Raw genomic sequence first — 19,233 nt, 5'->3', positions numbered from 1 at the left:
CCGTGGACAACACTAATATTATTTAAATACATTACATTACAGAAAAATAATTTGGCTGTATTGCGAGCGAAGCGGCCAAGAAAATTTTTCGATCCAATTTTTGCAATTGAAAACAATATTGACTTAATAGGGTGCAAATAATTTCACGGAACGCTATGGCATTCTCTCTTTTACAACTTTTTTTTCATTAAGATCGCTCGCTATCCATGGCCGACTCCCGCCGCCCCTTAGCTACGGCTCTGAACTTGACGACACTGAGAAAAGCAGGTTATTGCGAGCGAAACGAGTAAGAGAATTCTACGTAATGCAGATTTATTTGCATAAAATTTGAAATCGAAAGGGGTAATTGCTCCTCTGTGACCCCTGCAGGTGCCCTAGGCCGTCAATGTTTGCCCATTAGCCCCCTGTGGTTGAGCCACTGCTCTTGACGCTCATGAACCACACAGGTTTACACTGCGAGAATAGGAATGCAGTTGTTTCCCAGAGACACTCTGGAGGTTTTGTCATTGTCACCAAGATTATGCCAAAGCCAAGCCCTGTGTCATCCCACTATTCTAAATTGTGATGTCGGCCCTGGGAGTTAGGTCACTCTTCCCAGTGCAAGATCTACAAGTCTTGCTCACCCCGGAAAATATTACCAAAGCCCCCCTCTACCTACACCCACCCACGCGCACACACCCAACTCAAAATTCAACTCAAAATTTCTACATGGGAAGGGGGTTATGCACACTGTTTTCTCACACCTGGAAAATGATGCATTTCTTACAATCATGCAGTCATAAATGTTTCCTGATTAAAAATAGGTTGAAGAAACCTTCACCCCTGCATTTCTCGTAATATTGTAACCTGATTTGATTTTAGTCTGACTGCCACGCGGAAAATCTGGTGTGGGTGATCTAAGATCGAAATTTTTCCGGCTTTGTCCGCATATAAAGCGGCTCTAGGGCCCACCCAACCTCAAAGCAAATGGTATCTGGGGGAAGGGGGGGTAAAGGCGGCCGCAGCGTGGTGCTGATCACATCACCTCCAAGATGGCCAACATCGAAAATATGTGCTGCCCTACACCCACATTCTCTAAATGTGTCTTCATGGCACGGTGCTATATGCACAGGGAATATAACTTTTCATTTACCTGTATATATTGTATTCGTTTCTGTACCCCTGAATAACTAAGTTTGTCTTTTACATACGCATATACGAACCCTCCACTATGACAATGGCTGAGGCTTACTTGTAGATCCGGCTCTGACTCTTTCCTAAGGTTGTTTTCCAGAAGTTCGTTGTTTTATGGTCATTCAGGACAATATTCGAGGGAAGCGTCCATAAACAGTATTAGTTTTGTTTGTTTCTAAACAATGAATTGTTGTTATTGCACGCAAAATTGTTGTGCGACATTATTGAACACGTTTAGGATATACAGGGCAGATGGTTGGTGTTAGATCACGAAGAAATTCTCTCTTAGGAGTGTTTTGTTCATTGGGCAAATTCTTCAGACACTGTGTTCAGCGCTGCTTGTGAGCTGCTGTCGACGCTGACTCTCGCAATTACATCTTCGACTCGGTCTAATTCTAAACTTAAATTAGATAGTTTATTTTTTCAGTGTAAGTTAATCCCCCCTTTTTTATAATATATTTGATTTCACTCATATCTTGCCTGTTTGATGATTTGAAGAATGGCAAAGGCCATGAGCATCGTGAGGGTGGTCGACCTCCTTGAAAATTGATATTATTAATATTAAGTTACAGAAAATAAATAAACGTATTATATTGACAGTCAAAACAGAAATAAAGTTAAATTAAATAGCATCCCAAAATAGTATCGACCCCTTGAAAATTGATATTATTAATATTAAGTTACAGAAAATAAATAAACGTATTATATTGACAGTCAAAACAGAAATAAAGTTAAATTAAATAGCATCCCAAAATAGTATCGATCCCCTTGAAAATTGATATTATTAATATTAAGTTACAGAAAATAAATAAACGTATTGTATAGACAGTCAAAACAGAAAAGAAGTTCAATTAAATAGCATCCCAAAATAGTATCGATCCCCTTGAAAATTGATATTATTAATATTAAGTTACAGAAAATAAATAAACGTATTGTATTGACAGTCAAAACAGAAATAAAGTTAAATTAAATAGCATCCCAAAATAGTATCGATCTCCTTGAAAATTGATATTATTAATATTAAGTTACAGAAAATAAATAAACGTATTGTATTGACAGTCAAAACAGAAATAAAGTTCAATTAAATAGCATCCCAAAATAGTATCGATCCCCTTGAAAATTGATATTAGTAATATTAAGTTACAGAAAATAAATAAACGTATTGTATTGACAGTCAAAACAGAAATAAAGTTCAATTAAATAGCATCCCAAAATAGTATCGATCCTCTTGAAAATTGATATTATTAATATTAAGTTTCAGAAAATAAATAAACGTATTGTATTGACAGTCAAAACAGAAATAGAGTTAAATTAAATAGCATCCCAAAATAGTATCGATCCTCTTGAAAACTGATATTATTAATATTAAGTTACAGAAAATAAATAAACGTATTGTATTGGCAGTCAAAACAGAAATAAAGTTCAATTAAATAGCATCCCAAAATAGTATCGATCTCCTTGAAAATTGATATTATTAATATTAAGTTACAGAAAATAAATAAACGTATTGTATTGACAATCAAAACAGAAAAGAAGTTAAATTAAATAGCATCCCAAAATAGTATCGGCCTCCTTGAAAATTGATATTATTAATATTAAGTTACAGAAAATAAATAAACGTATTATATTTACAGTCAAAACAGAAATAAGGTTAAATTAAATAGCATCCCAAAATAGTATCGACCTCCTTGAAAATTGATATTATTAATATTAAGTTACAGAAAATAAATAAACGTATTGTATTGACAGTCAAAACAGAAAAGAAGTTAAATTAAATAGCATCCCAAAATAGTATCGGCCTCCTTGAAAATTGATATTATTAATATTAAGTTACAGAAAATAAATAAACGTATTATATTGACAGTCAAAACAGAAATAAAGTTAAATTAAATAGCATCCCAAAATAGTATCGATCTCCTTGAAAATTGATATTGTTAATATTAAGTTACAGAAAATAAATAAACGTATTATATTGACAGTCAAAACAGAAGTAAAGTTAAATTAAATAGCATACCATAGTATCAATCTGCGTGAAAATTGATTATTATTAATATTAAGTTACAGAAAATAAATAAACGTATTGTATTGACAGTCAAAACAGAAATAAAGTTCATTTAAATAGCATCCCAAAATAATATCGATTTCCTTGAAAATTGATATTATTAATATTAAGTTACAGAAAATAAATAAACGTATTATATTGACAGTCAAAACAGAAATAAAGTTCAATTAAATGGCATCCCAAAATAGTATCGGCCTTCTTGAAATTTGATATTATTAATATTAAGTTACAAGTAATAAATAATGTATTATATTGACAGTCAAAACAGAAATAAAGTTAAATTAAATTACGTTCCAAAATAGTATCGATCTCCTTGAAAATTGATATTATTAATATTAAGTTACAGAAAATAATAAAGGTATTATGTTGACAGTCAAAACAGAAATAAAGTTATATTAAATAGCATCCCAAAATAGTATCGATCTCCTTAAAAATTGATATTATTAATATTAAGTTACAGAAAATAAATAAACGTATTATATTGACAGTCAAACAGAAATAAAGTTAAATTAAATAGCATCCCAAAATAGTATCCAAAACAAAAAAATGATTGAGATTATGTTTCAAGTTCACTTTAAGCAAATAAAGGCAAATCTAGACTCACTATTGATTTGGTGTTTTAAGTTCACTTTGTGCACAGTAAGGCTAATCGGGACTGGACCTACAGTTTAAATTGGGATCCGAACCACTATGTACCTCCACCGGGTGTCGAACCCGGAAAACCCTTCATTACAATGCGACGACGTTACCACTACACTGTGGGGGACGGCCCAACAAAAAAGTGAACTCAAAGAATTGAGTGCAAAATGTAGGAGCCGGGTCATTCCAAGTCAAACCATCAAAATAGGCATATTTACGTGGAAATGGCTAAATATTTGTTTATTTCAGGAACGTTTAACTCGAGATGCAAAATATCCAAATGAAGTATCCGCCCATATATTTTAAATGGGAGATTGTCTTTTGGCAACACCCATTTAACTCACATTACGCACCTTCTCCCCTTTACGGAAATCCTACGAACACGGGTGAGCAAATCCAGTCCTCCGAAGTCACCTGAGATGGCAACCATCTCTCGGCAGCCAATAGAGCGGAGTCTATGCCTTTGTTTTATGTTTCCAAAGATTCGGTTATACGTTTTAATCGATAATGAGATTCGGGAGTCTCTACTCGGTTCACAGAAGCACACTGGAGCTAGACAGAAAGGGGGTGGGGAGTCAGATTTGGGAAGTATTAAAAATGCAATTACATATTAAAATGGCGCCTATTTCACAAAAGTGAAATTATTGTATGGTTTCGTCGCTTAAAGATGTTGTGATTTGACGTCAGGTAAAAGCACACATACAGAGGGTTTATTAAAAGGGAAGGCGGATGGGATGATTGCACACCTGATATTTCCAAAAGTAACAGGATGTAGTCAATTAGCACAGGAAGAGTAAAGACGCACTCTCTTGGTAATATGAAAGAATTGCTTACTTGTTAATAATTTCTTTCGTGTTTTCTGTGTATTTTTCTACATTTCCCCCTTCCTTCCTATGGCTTAGAATTATTTTTCCTTTATTTTTTTCTCTTTTATGTTGATCATTTCTTTTGCTGTATTTCAGTTTTCTCCTTTCCTCTCTCTGTCTCGAACTTCTGATATTCCTTTTCTTCTTTTCTTCTTTTTATTAATTTTCTCTCTTTTTTATCATTCAGTTTACTTTTCTCTCTCTTTCTGTTAAATGCATTTCTTTCTCTGTCTCTCTCTCTCTCTCTTTCTCGAGTTTCTTTACTTATTTATCTCTATCTCCTTCTTTCTCTTTTCACACTCTGTATATTGAACTTGTTGAAATTTGTGACATTTATTTTTTTATTTTTGCTGATATTATCCCGCTGAAAAACAGCTGACGAGCCTTGGTACAGCAGTACGTATACATGTAAAGATATATAAGTTACAAATTTATAATACAAGATTTTATGGAAAAAAATGTAAATGTAAAAGTTAAATAGTACATTAAACAGTACATAAAATACACATGATATATACATTAAAATATACCTGATGAATACATTAAAGTACAATTGATCTTTAGGATCAGTGAAAATCATTATAATTACTGACTATAGAGTTTAGAAAATCATTGTTTTTATAATCTTTACATGTTGTTAATAACGATCTATTTGTTCGTACACGATATGACGTAACTCGAATAGATATTCTGGATAAGAGCGTTGGGACAGAGTAATAACCTTCCAAGATTTTTGCAACAAATTTGTGATCATTTTTCTTCACACATCACACGATTTTCACCGCCTGAGAAATATTTTTTTTAAAAAATTGACATCTTCACAAAATATTTCTGAGGACCAACTTAAAATATCTAAAGGTCACGATCAGCCTAAAACTAACTGAAAAAAAATCAGCCTGAAATAACATAAGACTATACGACGATAGACCCTCCCGACTGACGTATGAAATTAAATTATCATCCACCAGGACATCTAAAATCCTGAGTTAACATAAGAATAAGCGACGTCTCCCTAAACTGAAATTAAATTGAAAATATATACTTTGACGTTGTTGAAAAGATAAGACTTAAGTTCACTATTTGCCTTACGTCCTTTCTATTAACATCTATAATTTTGTTGAAGAATAGTTCTTTGCCTTTCGTACATTTCTCGATGCACACATGTCAAACAGATACCACTTAATCTGAGCTCCTTCATGGTATATCTCTCATTCCTGTTTTTACATGCCGAAGGGTACTGTAAAGAAACGATGCGTCAGATTCAGACTTCGGGAAATGATTTCACGACTTTTCGGGATCCAGAACAGTAGAGAAATTTCCAAGGGATCGTATTTTAAAAGTTCTTAATTCTTGTTTTTTTTTTTGTACTATAAATGTCTGAAATGTATTTAAATTAACAGTTTTAAATCTTGAAATGCAAAAACAATCACTTGAGGTGGAAATAATGTGTACGATTCGAGATTTTCACGGCATTGGGAAATGGTGATTTTTTTCAGACCCGAACGTCGGGATTGTAAAAATTTCCTTTCGTAATCCCGTCCCGATCAAAAATTTTCCGTTCCGCACACCCGTAGTTAAAGCAGTCAAAATGATTACAGATCATTGTATATTATTGTACCCCTTTAAACATCAGCTTTCATCATAGGTATGGATATTTTAGTGTCCTGATCGTGATGTTCCAGCAACATGGCCAGAGTTTGTTCTGGCTAGAGAGAATAGAGACTTGGTTATTGAAAATTTGCCATGTGTGCTGAGACAATTTTCATGGTGGGCAAGTGCCTACCATCACCCTTCTTTGGCAAATATATTCTGGTAACCACATTATCTTTACCAACAAAGTAACGATAGAAAATTTGTATCGTTGTTTCTTGTTCAAAATTTTGTTCTGGTTGACCATCATTTCATGCTAAAAACAAATTACTTACTGATGGCGTATTGGTAACGCTCTCACCTTATAATCAAGGGGTCCCGGGTTCAATTCTCGGTAGAGGAATGCTATACTATGGTTCGGACCCCATTTTAAACTGTACGCACATTTTAAACTCTTGTGCATGGATATTTTGCTTGCAGATTTCAAAACAAAATTATGTGTAAATATCCGAGTTCGCACTATGATACAACAATCTCATTACATGATTGTTTACAACAAAGCATTCAAAATCAAATCGTATAGGCATGGAAGGAAGGTAAAGCTACCCACATGCAAACACATAGAGCAGTGTTTCTCAATCTTCGGGCAGCGAGAGGTTATCCTGAAGTTATCGACTTGCAGCCCGAGCTGGCAATCATATGGAAAGATGGCCTTCGTTCGGGGTTCGGAGGAAATCCTTTCTCGCCAGTGTTGGTGAGAAATCGTAGCCGCTGAGAGGGGGCTGTAACCCCTTGCAGCCTCCAAATCTGAATTAGTTATCTCGCCCTTCTTGAGTCAGTCAAACGATCCAATCAATGCACCTTTGCTTCCCGCCTCCAAATTTGGAGGTTGACGGACAGACACCACTATGAATTTAGTTTGCTCAGTAATTTTCATTAACAAATATATTCAAGTGGAAATATTCTGATTAATTGGAATATTTCGGTGTCCGAAATGGAACATTACAATGAAAAACAGCACATAACAAATTAATTTAATGATACTGGGCAGGGAAACTAAAATATTCCATTAGATCCAGTTGTTGGCAACTAATTTAAACGAAATTATGTTTGATTTTTTATTTATTTTGATTTCTTGTTTTAAGTCCACTTTATGCACAGTAAAGCTAATCGGGACTGGACCTACAGTTTAAAGTGGGATCCGAAGCACTTGTGCCTCCACCGGATATCGAACCCGGGACCCCTTGATACGAAATTATGTATTTGTCAACAAGTCTAGAAATAATCGAATTAATACTCTCTATGATAATTGCATAATTTATTCATTAATATTAAATTTCAAGGATGCATATTAATGAACGTATAAAGTTAAAAAAAAATAGAATGCTATTACGAGTAAAAATTGTTGGGATCGGGGCATCAACTTTCAGAAAACGAATTTACCGGACCGCGGATCACGAAGGTTGAAAACCACTGACATAGAGAATGTGGAGGTTATGTCCCACACATTCTCAATGTTGGTCCTATCAGAGGTGATCAGCACCACGCTTCGGCAGCCTTGACTCCGAAACTTGGGAATGAGGCCGTGTTCGAATCCTAAAGTCGAGTCCTAAGTTCGATTCTGTCTCCAAAAGTTACGCCAATAATTTCTACTTTATATATATTCTAAATACAGTGTTACAGATAGAATGTTCAAGTTGCACTGATTTTTACATCGTCTCTTCAGTTCGAATTGCCACTACAAAGTGAAGGTTTCAATATGGTTGCCGAGGGTGGTCCTACAGCGAGTTGAAGCGAGCCCTTATCGTACCTCTGCCTCTAACTCCACCTATGCCGTGCATTCGGTGTCGTGGATGTCACCTACCTAGCTCATTGTTGTTCTTGTGGTTCCATCCCTCCACTGCTCTAGGCCAGTGGTTCTCATTTGTAACGAACCTGAGTGTTTAAGGTTTTATATTTGCAAAATGTTAAGATTTTTAAAATGTTTGTTGTTTCAAATAATGTTTAGATTACCACAGGCAACTATACTTAGACTGGCGAAGTTGTTATTGAAACTGGTACGTACGTATGTTTTCAAATACGACATAATCTGTTCGTGTTTACGTCACTTTTCCATCTCGTCAGAGGAAGTTTATGAACCCGCCTGGATATTTTCAACTAACGAAGGGTTGTGTCGTTGGATAAAAGAAGGGGGAGGAATCAACAAGAACTTGGTAACGGGGAGAATTCAAGAACAGTTTTCGGTTCTGATCAGTGCTAAAATACAGTGAAGTGTAATATTACAATATCTTTACGACCACAACTTACTATGACTTCGATTCAATGGTACTTCTGCTCACAAGTGTACTACATCGCAGACCTTTGACCAAAACTGGCATATACCCGGCGGTAAGTGTCACGAAGAAGAAGAAGAAGAAGAAGTTTTCGGTTTTCGAGTTTTCTTCTTGCCAATAAGTTGAAAGTAAGGAACTAATTATGTAATTACTTTCGCGACTTGTGTTAACTGCACAACGTTAGTTTGAAAGTTCTACTGCTTTAATTGTTAGTTTTATGAGAAACGATGTCCAACCGGAGGACGTTGCATAATCTTCGTGAGACCACGGCGCGGTAAATTCGTTGTTTAGAAGTCGATGCCCCGACCAAAAACCATTTTACTCGTACCTTTCTAATGCTTAACATTCAATATTACTAAACAAACTATGGCATAATCGTAATTGTTCGATTATGTCTAAGCTTGTTGACAAATATAAAATTAAGTTAAAATTACCTATGTAGTTGTCAGCCACTGGATGTAATGAGATATTGTGGATTCCTCAGGCCAACATCATTGAATTAATTGTTAGGTACTGACTTTCATTGGCATGTTGCATTTTGCCGAAAAATTTCCAATAAATAAGAATATATCCACTACAAAATATTTGTAGATGAAAAATTGCTACAGAAACTAAACTGTAAAAAAATTGTTTTGAATTGATGTTATAGGTCCACTTTATGCACAGAAAGGCTAATCGGGACTGGACGTACAGTTTTACCGGCTATCGAACCCCTGACCACTGGATTACAAGGCGACGTCGTTGCCACTACACGGTCGGTGAGGCCCTAAAACTGAGAAATTTCAAGAGAACCCCTCACAACCCGGTAAGATTGATACCAGGCAGGGCCGGCGCTAGTCATTTTGCCGCCCTGTGTGGTGGCGGCATATGCTGCTCTCTTTAGAACGTACCCCCCCCGCTGTCATTATGCAGCTACGGGAAATTGAAAATCAATATATTCCTAAGTAAAACATCAAACTATAAAATAAATAATGAGATTTGTTACGCTATTTCTATACTATTAAGTACAAAAGGATATCTCGCTAGACCACAGCCAAACTTTAAAAAATGCGACACTAATTTTATATTATTATTATATTTTATGAAAACTCTCTCTCTCTCTCTCTCTCTTTTTCTCTTAAACGTATCTGAAATCCAACAAGTATTTGGAAAGAAATGAAGGCTTGACTTCATATGTTTGCCGTTGTAGGTCTATGATATATGATAGGATTTTTAAAAGAATTACATATAATATTCCAGGATCTACCGCGTGCGTGATCTAAGGTCTGAATTCTTTCCTGCGTTGCCCCCGCATAAAGCGGCTCTGGGGTTCACCCAGCCTCAAATTAATGAGTACCTGGGGGCAACCCTGAGAGGTAAAGGCGGCCGGAGAGTGGTGCTGATCACATCACCTCCAAAATGGCCGAGATCGAGAATGTGTGTGGCCCTACCCCCACATTGCCTAAATGTGCCTTCATGACATGGTGCCATATGTACAGGGAACTTTACCTTCGCATGTAATATTGTTTTTCGTATAAAGCTATCTTGCATAAAATGGATAGAAGCGTGTTTCAGACATGATTTACCGAAAATAGTATTTTTATTAGTCTTAATTTCCAAAAAGAATACTGTACTGTCAATCGCTAAACAATGAGGAAAAGGTCAAGCAGCGCCATCTCTTGGCGTTGAGTAGTACTAAAAACAATAGATCATCGTCGAGCGTACAGTAGAGACAGACACCTGCACGCGAAAGGATCGCTTTTCACAACGCTACGTACTTTCATGTATTTTTATGTATATTTACAGTTCGCTCATGATTTTTATACAATATATCCACGTATAATCATTACGCGAGTGTTGTTTTTTTTATCATAATCTCAGCGGTGAAGGATGCACAACAGTCCGGAGCCGCAACATTTTGGTCCTCCAAATCCGGATGCAACGAGATTGAGCCCGCCATGGACGCCAACCGTCGCATAGCAGCAGCAACAACAAGGTAGTTAGTGAGTGCATGCAAGATTCGTCAATTTCCTTTTTAATTACATCCTCACACCCTTTGTGTTACCCTGTGTTAGTGTTCAGTGAAGTGTAAGTGAACTTTCAATACTGCAACGAACAGTTCCAGTGCATCAGTGTCGTGACAAAACAGTTTGAATTCTCGTTAGCAACAATGAATGCAGAGAGACTTAACTCTTTCGCTGCGGTCGTCGCATTTATGCACAGCACGCCAGGTGCCTTGCTCTGCGGAAGTCGCATTATTGCGACTTCGTACTTCCACTCGCTGCGGGTGTCGCATTTCTGCAGTACGTCGCTTTTAGTAGCCTTCTGACATCTGTTGATAGTATTTGGAACTATTTGAACTTGTAGTTTTGTTTTTATCCGTATGATGTCACTAATTACGCCTCTGTTTAGAATTCTTTGACATACGAGCGTTGAGTTTCTCTGACATGTCAGTTTCAAATGCATGTTCGAATGTAAACAACATGTCAAGTCGTCAACACTTGTCTGATAATGATGTTACTCAACTGTTATTTGCCGACTCAGAATCAGAAGGTGAATTAAGTTGTGACGATAATAGCGACAGTTTTTTATGAGACTTCAAGTGGTGACAGTGATTGTGTAGTTTCTGATGAAGAATTTGTACCTCCGTCCGTAACATGATGGAACAGATGTTTTTTTTTTGTTTTTTTTCAAAATTTCAAAATTTTTCAAAATATCATACCACGTACAGAATGGTTTGCCAGTGCAAGGAATGACTTTTGTAAGTTCTCTATAACATATTTTGCAATGTAATTGTGTAAAATTATTGTTTCTAAAAAAATGTTTGTAAAATTGTTGTTTCTAAAAAAAATGTTGTTGTTTTTTCAAAATTTCAAAATATCATACCACCAGGGACTACAGAATGGTTTTCAAGTGCAAGGAATGACTTTTGTAAGTTCTCTCTCATATATAATGCAATGTAATTGTGAAAATTATTTGTTTATATAAAAAATATAAAAGGTAAAGGTAAAGTGTTCCCCTGTGCATAGCACCACGCCATGAAGGCGTATAGGGGGTGTGGGGGTAACGCCCCACACTTTCTTGATCCGGTCGTGAGTGGGGGTGATGTGATCAGCATCACGCCCCTGACCGCCTTTACCCCCCAGGGTTTCCCCCAGGTACCCATGTTATTCGACGCTGGGTGGGCGCCGGGATTTTCAAATTTAATTACGCAGCCAAGGGATATTGTGTGCCAGAGAATTCCGCAGTGAAAGAGTTAAAGAGCTTATCGTTAAGCGGGGACAAGTAAAGGCTAGAGTTACGCGTTTCAGAGCATACATTGATAGCCTCACAGAAGAGCATGGAATCGCACAATTAACATTACGTCACGAGAAATTTGTTGAATTGTGGAAAGACTTCGAAGACATTCAGTCGGAAATCGAACTTTTGCAAGATGAGTCATTACAGGAACAGGAAGGTCAAGAAAGGGAACACTTCGAAAACGCTTATTTTGAGTTAGCGGCGTGCGCACAAACTGTACTCCAGTCGCGCGCAACGTCTAAAATTCGCAATGAATTGCCGAAAGATAAACAGAACAATATTGCCAGTGATAAATCTACCGTTATTTCATGGACATTATGATGAATGGTTGTCTTTTTTGACACGTTTCAAGCACTAATTCATAACAATTCGTCATTGCAAGCTATTCAGAAATTTCACTATTTGCGTTCTTCGCTGCGAGGGGAAACACTTGAAGTTATTCAGGCGCTCGAGATCTCTGCACAGAATTACGAAACGGCGTGGTCACTTCTAAATGAGCGGTTTGAAAACAAAAGGTATGTTGTGAACAAACACGTAAAGGCATTGTTTGACTTACAGCCTGTAAAAAGGGAATCGGCTGTCGCTTTGAAGCAACTTCTAGACAGCACAGTGAAACATTTACGTGCTTTAAAATCGTTTGGTCAGCCAACAGAAAATTGGGACGCTCTTCTTTTGCATTTAGTCACAAATAAATTAAATAGCGTTACTCATAAAGAATGGGAAGAAACAATTCCAGGTACTGAACTTCCGTCGATGTCAGAACTCATTCAGTTTCTGCAACAAAGCTGTCAAGTTTTAGATGGCGTAGATAACAATCGGGCCACACAAAATAAACCTCAGTTTCGCAACAAAGGCTCTTATTCTCAGAAGAGTGGATCGGAAAGTAAGAATACGTTCAAAACAAACGTTCATCTTTCATGCAATGAACCAAAGTGCAGGTTTTGTAATCAAGCACGCTTCATTTATCAGTGCACTTCGTTCAAAGCAAAATCAGTACCAGAGCGAATAAATGTAGTAAAACATCTTTCATTTGCCTCAATTGTTTGAAAGCTGGACACAGATCTAAGACAGACCATTGTAAGATTTGGAATTCAAGGCACAATTCCTTACTGAATATTTCTCAGCAGTCATCATCACGCAGCGCTTCATCATCATCATCGTCGCCTTCTCAATCAGAAAACTACTTCAATCCGAATGCAGGACGGAGAGATACAGAGATACACCAGGTGCTGATCCAGACGCGGCCATAAAGTGTAAGCAGTCAAACTTGTTGCAATGGATCAAACGATAGTTCTCAGAACTTCCGCTATGAGCGTGGCAGAATCTTGATGTATTCTCTCTTGATGTAAACCTGTCGTCATAGCATTGCCAAGTGGCTGAAATAGACACTGGGAGTTCGGTTTGGATTTTCCTCAGTATATACTGTCAATACAAAGATCCAATCATCCCGTTCCTTAACGTCATGGAACAAATAATTGATATACTCAACAAATCAGATACTCATGGCAATTGACAGTAAAACCAAATCAAAATTATGGCACAGTAAGACAACTGATGATAAGGGTCGACTGATGGAGGACAGTATCGCATTAAAAGACTTAATAATATTAAACAGAATAAAACATACCTACGTTTAAGAATAGACAGGGTGCAGAATGTAATATTGATATCAGCATAACAAATCGAAAAGGAGCAGTAAATAATATAGACTGGCAGATTTTTGATAATCAGACTGTAAGCGATCATAATCTCATTAGAATAACAATACAAAATAAAGATTGTAAAAAGCGGAACATAAAGTAAACTGGATGAAGACAGACTGGGCAAATATAAGAAGACACATAAGTGCAGAATCGCCCCGGAAGGAATTAACGAACTTGGAAGAAGGAATCAAAGAACTCTATAAAGTAATGGATTCCATCTTAAAAATGGAAGTAGCAAAAATTAAGATTGGAAACCGCAAAAACTCTAACATGTGGCCTGATTACTTGTTAAAAAGAAGACAAATAACCAGAAAACTAAGGAAATCATATCAACAGGCAAAGACATTCCGAGATAAGCAGTTTTTCTAGAGAAATATAGGGACTCCAAGTGAAGGTATAATAACTTGCTAAAACAACATAAGCAGGAATCCTAATCGAACGTTGTTAAAAGAGCATTGGCTCGAGATCCGTGGAGTTTTCCCTATAGGATGGCGACAGGCAAGTTAAAGCAATCAATAATACTCACAACAATTAAAGCCCCTATCACACGGAACTGGATTTCTAGTTAGAATGCTCTAGTTGACGCTGGACTGGCTACCCATTTGCTAGTTTTCGCCTCACACGGTACTTGTTATACCGTACTTGTCGATAGTCTTTCGTTCCCATAATGGCGGCCGCGCGAGATGTAAACAACGTATCACTTCACACTTTTAAAATACGATAACTATCCAACCGAGAGGAATATCGCATCGCATTAAATGGTTTTAGGTAGAGAAGAACGGCGCTGATAAAATACATACTTTACAACGTTTACTATACACGTATGGAAGAATATTTTAGCTTTTTCAATTGTAAACATGCCTTTCGTGTTGTATGCACTCGGAAGCCACAGACAAAAAAAGGCTACTTTACAAACTCACAGAATATCTTCACATGGCCAAAGTTTGCTCTGATTGGCTGTTCCACAGAATCTAGTCGAAGAAGTTAGTAGCAATTAGAACATGTCCTATTCCTCAAAACCAGTCAAGCAGTCAGCCAGGCGGCCATGATTACTAGCCAGAAAGTCAGTTCATCGCCAACTAGGGCATTCCAACTAGAAATCCAGTTCCGTGTGATAGGGGCTTAAGAAACAAAATGGTGAGTATACTAAAGATTGGGAGGAAACTGTGCGTTACCTCATGGAGCATCTTCTTCCAATGGATTATCCCCAAGAAGATAATGATATACAAGCTGAAATAAGAAGCAGAAGAAGAAATCAAATATATACAACAAATACTCTTTTGTTACCCTTTACGTTTGAGGAGGTGGCTTCTGTTATAGAAATTAAAGCCGAAGAAAGATTCTGGGCCGGATGCAGTCCCGAATGAATTGGTTAAGATTTCTAAGAATGAGATATCGTATCATCTTCAACAGATCTACAACCTATGTTTAATACAGGGTGTCTTTCCAGCATGCTGGAAAGAAGCCAATCTAACCCTAACACTGAAGAATAAAAATAAAGATCGAACTGATGTCAAATCTTATAGACCAATATGTCTGCTGGACACCTTTGGGAAGATCCTAGAAAAACTACTGCTTAAAAGGATATAGGAAAGAGAGCTCCTCAGAGACACACCAAAAAGGCAATATGGATTTAGCAGAGGACTGTCAACGGAGGATGCTATTAACCATGTTAAGAGAACAGTCCATGAATCCACGTACAAGTACGTACTTGGAATAGCTGCTGATATAAAGGGAACTCTTGACAACGTATGGTGGCCCTTCACACTCGGTACATTGAGGGAGCTTCATCTACCAACAGCTCTTTATGTGATCAGTGATAATCTAAATAACAGAGGGGTCAACTACGTTTGGCAAGATCAGAGTGTCCATTGTGAAGTCAATAAAGGATGTCCCCAGGGCTCCGTATTAGGCCCCAAGTTATGGAACATCACCATAGAACCGCTGCTAGAAGAACTGAATGAGAATCCTTTGTCCATTGGAGCAATTGCTTACGCAGATGATCTGATGATCATGGTAGGCGCCAACAGTAGAAGAGAACTGGAACTAAGGGCTATGAATCTTTTAACACATTTAGATGCTTGGTGTTGCAAGGCAAAACTTACCATTGCAACTCATAAAACTCTCTCAGTATTACTAAAGGGGAAGCTTATGAGATCTCCTAATGTAAAACTTCATGGTAAACCAATTCGGAATGTTAAGTCCCTCAAATACCTAGGAGTATACATTGACTCTCGTTTAAGATTTAGATCGCACGTTGACTAAAAAGCAAAGACGGAGTTACATCGAACGTTGAGCATGGGGAATACAGTCTTCAAGGTTCCTTTTGATATCGCATTGATTTATTATAAAGCGATTTTTCTCTCAATTATAACATACGCTGTCAGCACCTGGGCTAATATAGCTTTTGAAGAACGGGTGAAGTCCAAACTTAGATCAGCGCAGCGCAACGTCCTTCTTCGGATCTTGGGAGGTTTTAAAACCACTCCAACTCTCTCACTCATTGCGATTGCTGGGGTTCTCCCCCTGGACGTAGCGGTACAGCAGGCAGCTACCAAGTATTGGATTACCAAAGGCATGGAACAGAACTTCCTTGCGAACCATCATATTAATATTATGAGGAAGCAAGAGGTTAAAGCCTTCTTCGCAATTAAGTGGGAGCACGAATGGAGTCAAGATGCTTCAATACGTACTAGGAATTTCATAACGACCATTGGCAAGAGGAACAAATGGGTATACTTTAAACCATCCAAAGGTCTCACACACTTTATAACAGGGCATGGGTCCTTTAAAATGTATCTCAGAAGATCCAACTTGAGAAATAGCGACACCTGTGATAACTGTGGTGAATTGGACACACCCGAACGTAAGGTGTTAAAGTGTAAGGAACACGCCTCAAGATATGTGAGTGAACTTAGACGTAACCTAGGCCAGTTCAATAAGGAGACCATTTTTGACAGCCAAATTAAGTTTAACATTCTAAACAAACTAGTTGCTGAAATTTCATATATGGAAGAACTTAATTATAGTGTCAGATTCTCGTCTGAACAAAATGAAGTTTCGTCTGTTCCTACATATGTGAGAACAATCAATACTAGATCAATGACAAGTAGATCACCCAGGGCAGAATCCCCTGAACAGTGTTAGACTAGATTTTATGAAGAGGGTCCCTCTTGCATAAACAGACGGAAATTTTATATTACGTCAAGTAGATCAAAGTGAAATCGGTGGCTAACGGACTATTTGGCTCCGAGACAATAACGGAACTAAGTGATCTTGAGTGATAAGTCTGGATTGGAAGAACTGTACAAAGTGCTCTTAGATTGAGGTTCGTGTGAGTGTGAAACTGCCAGCTTGGCTCTAGACCCTTTTGAAGATTTAACCGGATAAAACTTCGAGGGATTCAAGTGCTGTATTAGAACAGAAGAAGTTTGAATGAATGTCATGGACAAAGACAACTTAAGAACTTAGAACTCCATTGTTGGGAACTATCCTTCCCTTGGAAATTCCCTCAGGGAAGCTGAAGGTGAAAGGATAAGGAATCTTATCATATCATCTATTCAAGAAGTCCGACTTCCAAACATCTTCCACTGCCTTGAAGAGTAGGGAGTAGATTGAAAATGAAGAAGAAATTATGGAACCCTCAAGAGTTAAGGTTATACCAAGAAGCCAGATTGAATCTACAGGCGAATGATCCATCCATATCCAATGCCAATGGTGCCTTAGGGCTCCCTGTGTGCCACACAGGTTAGAAGGAAGTTACCAGAAGCCAAGAAGACACCAGAAGCCAGGAAGACTACAAGACTGAAACTTCCCATACTTCGGGAATGCCCAACCTTGGGTAATTCCCTTGTTTTCGGGGAATATAATGCATACATTGTCTATTTATCTGTACACTGTTATTTTCTTGTATATATTTATATCTTGTGTTTTACATAATCTATCATATTATTATATTATAATATTTTCTCTATTAAAGTGTATCTAATATATATTAGATTACACAGTCAAATAAATTTAGAAGACCTAACACTTAGTCTAAGGACTAATTTAGTAAATACTTATTACATTTTGAAAATCTTAACTTATTGCTTATTTTCTTTTCATTCATATATTCTTCTTCTGAGTCATAACTAATTAGTACATACACCTTGGTTTATAACATAGGTATCAAGGTATAGAACCCACTCTCCTTTCCCTGTCCTTACCTATTTACCAAGCTGTAAATCTCTTTACCTGTATTCTCTCTCTATGGCGAGAAGTAAACGCTAGCGCACAACGCGTCGCTGGAGGAAACTAATTTTTCTCCCGATGCGAAAGGGAAATTTATATCCTGCTCCCATCGCTTTGTTTTGCTTGTTGGGAAACACTTGAGCCGGGAATTTCCAACGCAATCTCAGGATGCCTCGGGGCTATGATGCGATGATTTCTGAAGCTTAGAAGGAGAACACGAGGAAATTGATGCTCAACTTTTTGGCTTCGTCCTCGTGCACGTCAGCACTTTCCACGGCGTATTCAGACGGTGCTTGTGCGGAACGAGAATTTCTAGCTTTCCAGGAGGTCATTCGGAGGAACGGTGGACAAGGAAATAGGCAACCCGGCCTCCAAGGAGATAATGGTAGGATACAGGGTTGCCAGTCGCCTTAATTTATCGGAAAACTAACGATAAAATACACATATACTCTTCTACTGGTTTTTGAATATACGAATAAGCAAAATTGATTCAAAACTGTATTTTCTGTGAACGTGTAGATATGTCAAGATCTGCTAGAGAGAGAGAGATAATATTCAGTAATTTCTTCTTACATTAATACAAAATATATCGTTTTGTCAGTTTGTTCTTGTGGATATACATCTTCGTTTATGTCTTGATATCTCGAGAACTACAGAGACTACAGAGTATCATGGCTTCTCCGACGGCGTAGTGAAACGTCGTTACCTTGTAATGAAGGGATCCCGGGTTCGATATCGTCTGGAGGCATATAGTGGTTCGCCAGTCCCGATTGACATATCTGTGCATGAAGTGGACTTAGAACAAAATCACACAAAACTAGAGTATCGTGATAGCCCATATGAAAAATCAGGTATAGTGCAGTGATCTGCTAATCTCAGAAGGACCACACACACGAATACGAGTGTTTAGCTTGTCTTCCGTGAACCTGACTCCGAAAACGTTCTAGGAAATTTCTAAATTTCATAAAAAGGGTTTCTCTACTCCATACTATGCCAGCATTCTCCCCCACAGCCACCTTACTAACCAGACTTGGTACAAATCAAGAATTTCCCGATTTTCACGTTAAGATAGGCCTGGACGTCACACAAGAGTTTAAAATATATTTTGTGCAATCAAAATTTGAAATATCTTAGTCGACCTGGATATAATAATATTCACGAACTTCTATTTTTTTCCTTACAGGTGTGCTGAACGTATACGTGAAACCTGAAGGCACTAGATTCACGGATTTAGATCCGATGTTCTCGAAGGCCAGGGACCAAGGTAACGAGTGGTACGAAGGCTACGTCACACTGGAGGAAATGGAGGAGCCTTTCCAGGTTAGTTATTCATTCTTCGTTTATTTTTTCTCGAC

General features: G+C 37.5%; 1 protein-coding gene across 1 annotated transcript in view; it reads left to right on the top strand.

Annotated features, from left to right (window-relative positions):
- The window catches only part of LOC146000417 (uncharacterized), a 183,863-nt gene that overhangs the window by 112,347 nt on the left and 52,283 nt on the right, over window positions 1-19,233 (top strand). The window contains exon 6 of the mRNA XM_083138020.1: window positions 19,062-19,198. Within this exon, the coding sequence (XP_082994146.1) occupies window positions 19,062-19,198 (137 nt within the window). The remainder of the gene's footprint in view (window positions 1-19,061; window positions 19,199-19,233) is intronic.

This window comes from Lepisma saccharinum, chromosome 16, assembly GCF_977018435.1.
Source record: "Lepisma saccharinum chromosome 16, izLepSacc3.1, whole genome shotgun sequence".
NCBI lineage: Eukaryota > Metazoa > Arthropoda > Insecta > Zygentoma > Lepismatidae > Lepisma > Lepisma saccharinum.
The sequence above is the reverse complement of the archived record's forward strand: the minus strand, read 5'-3'. Positions and strand labels throughout refer to the sequence as shown.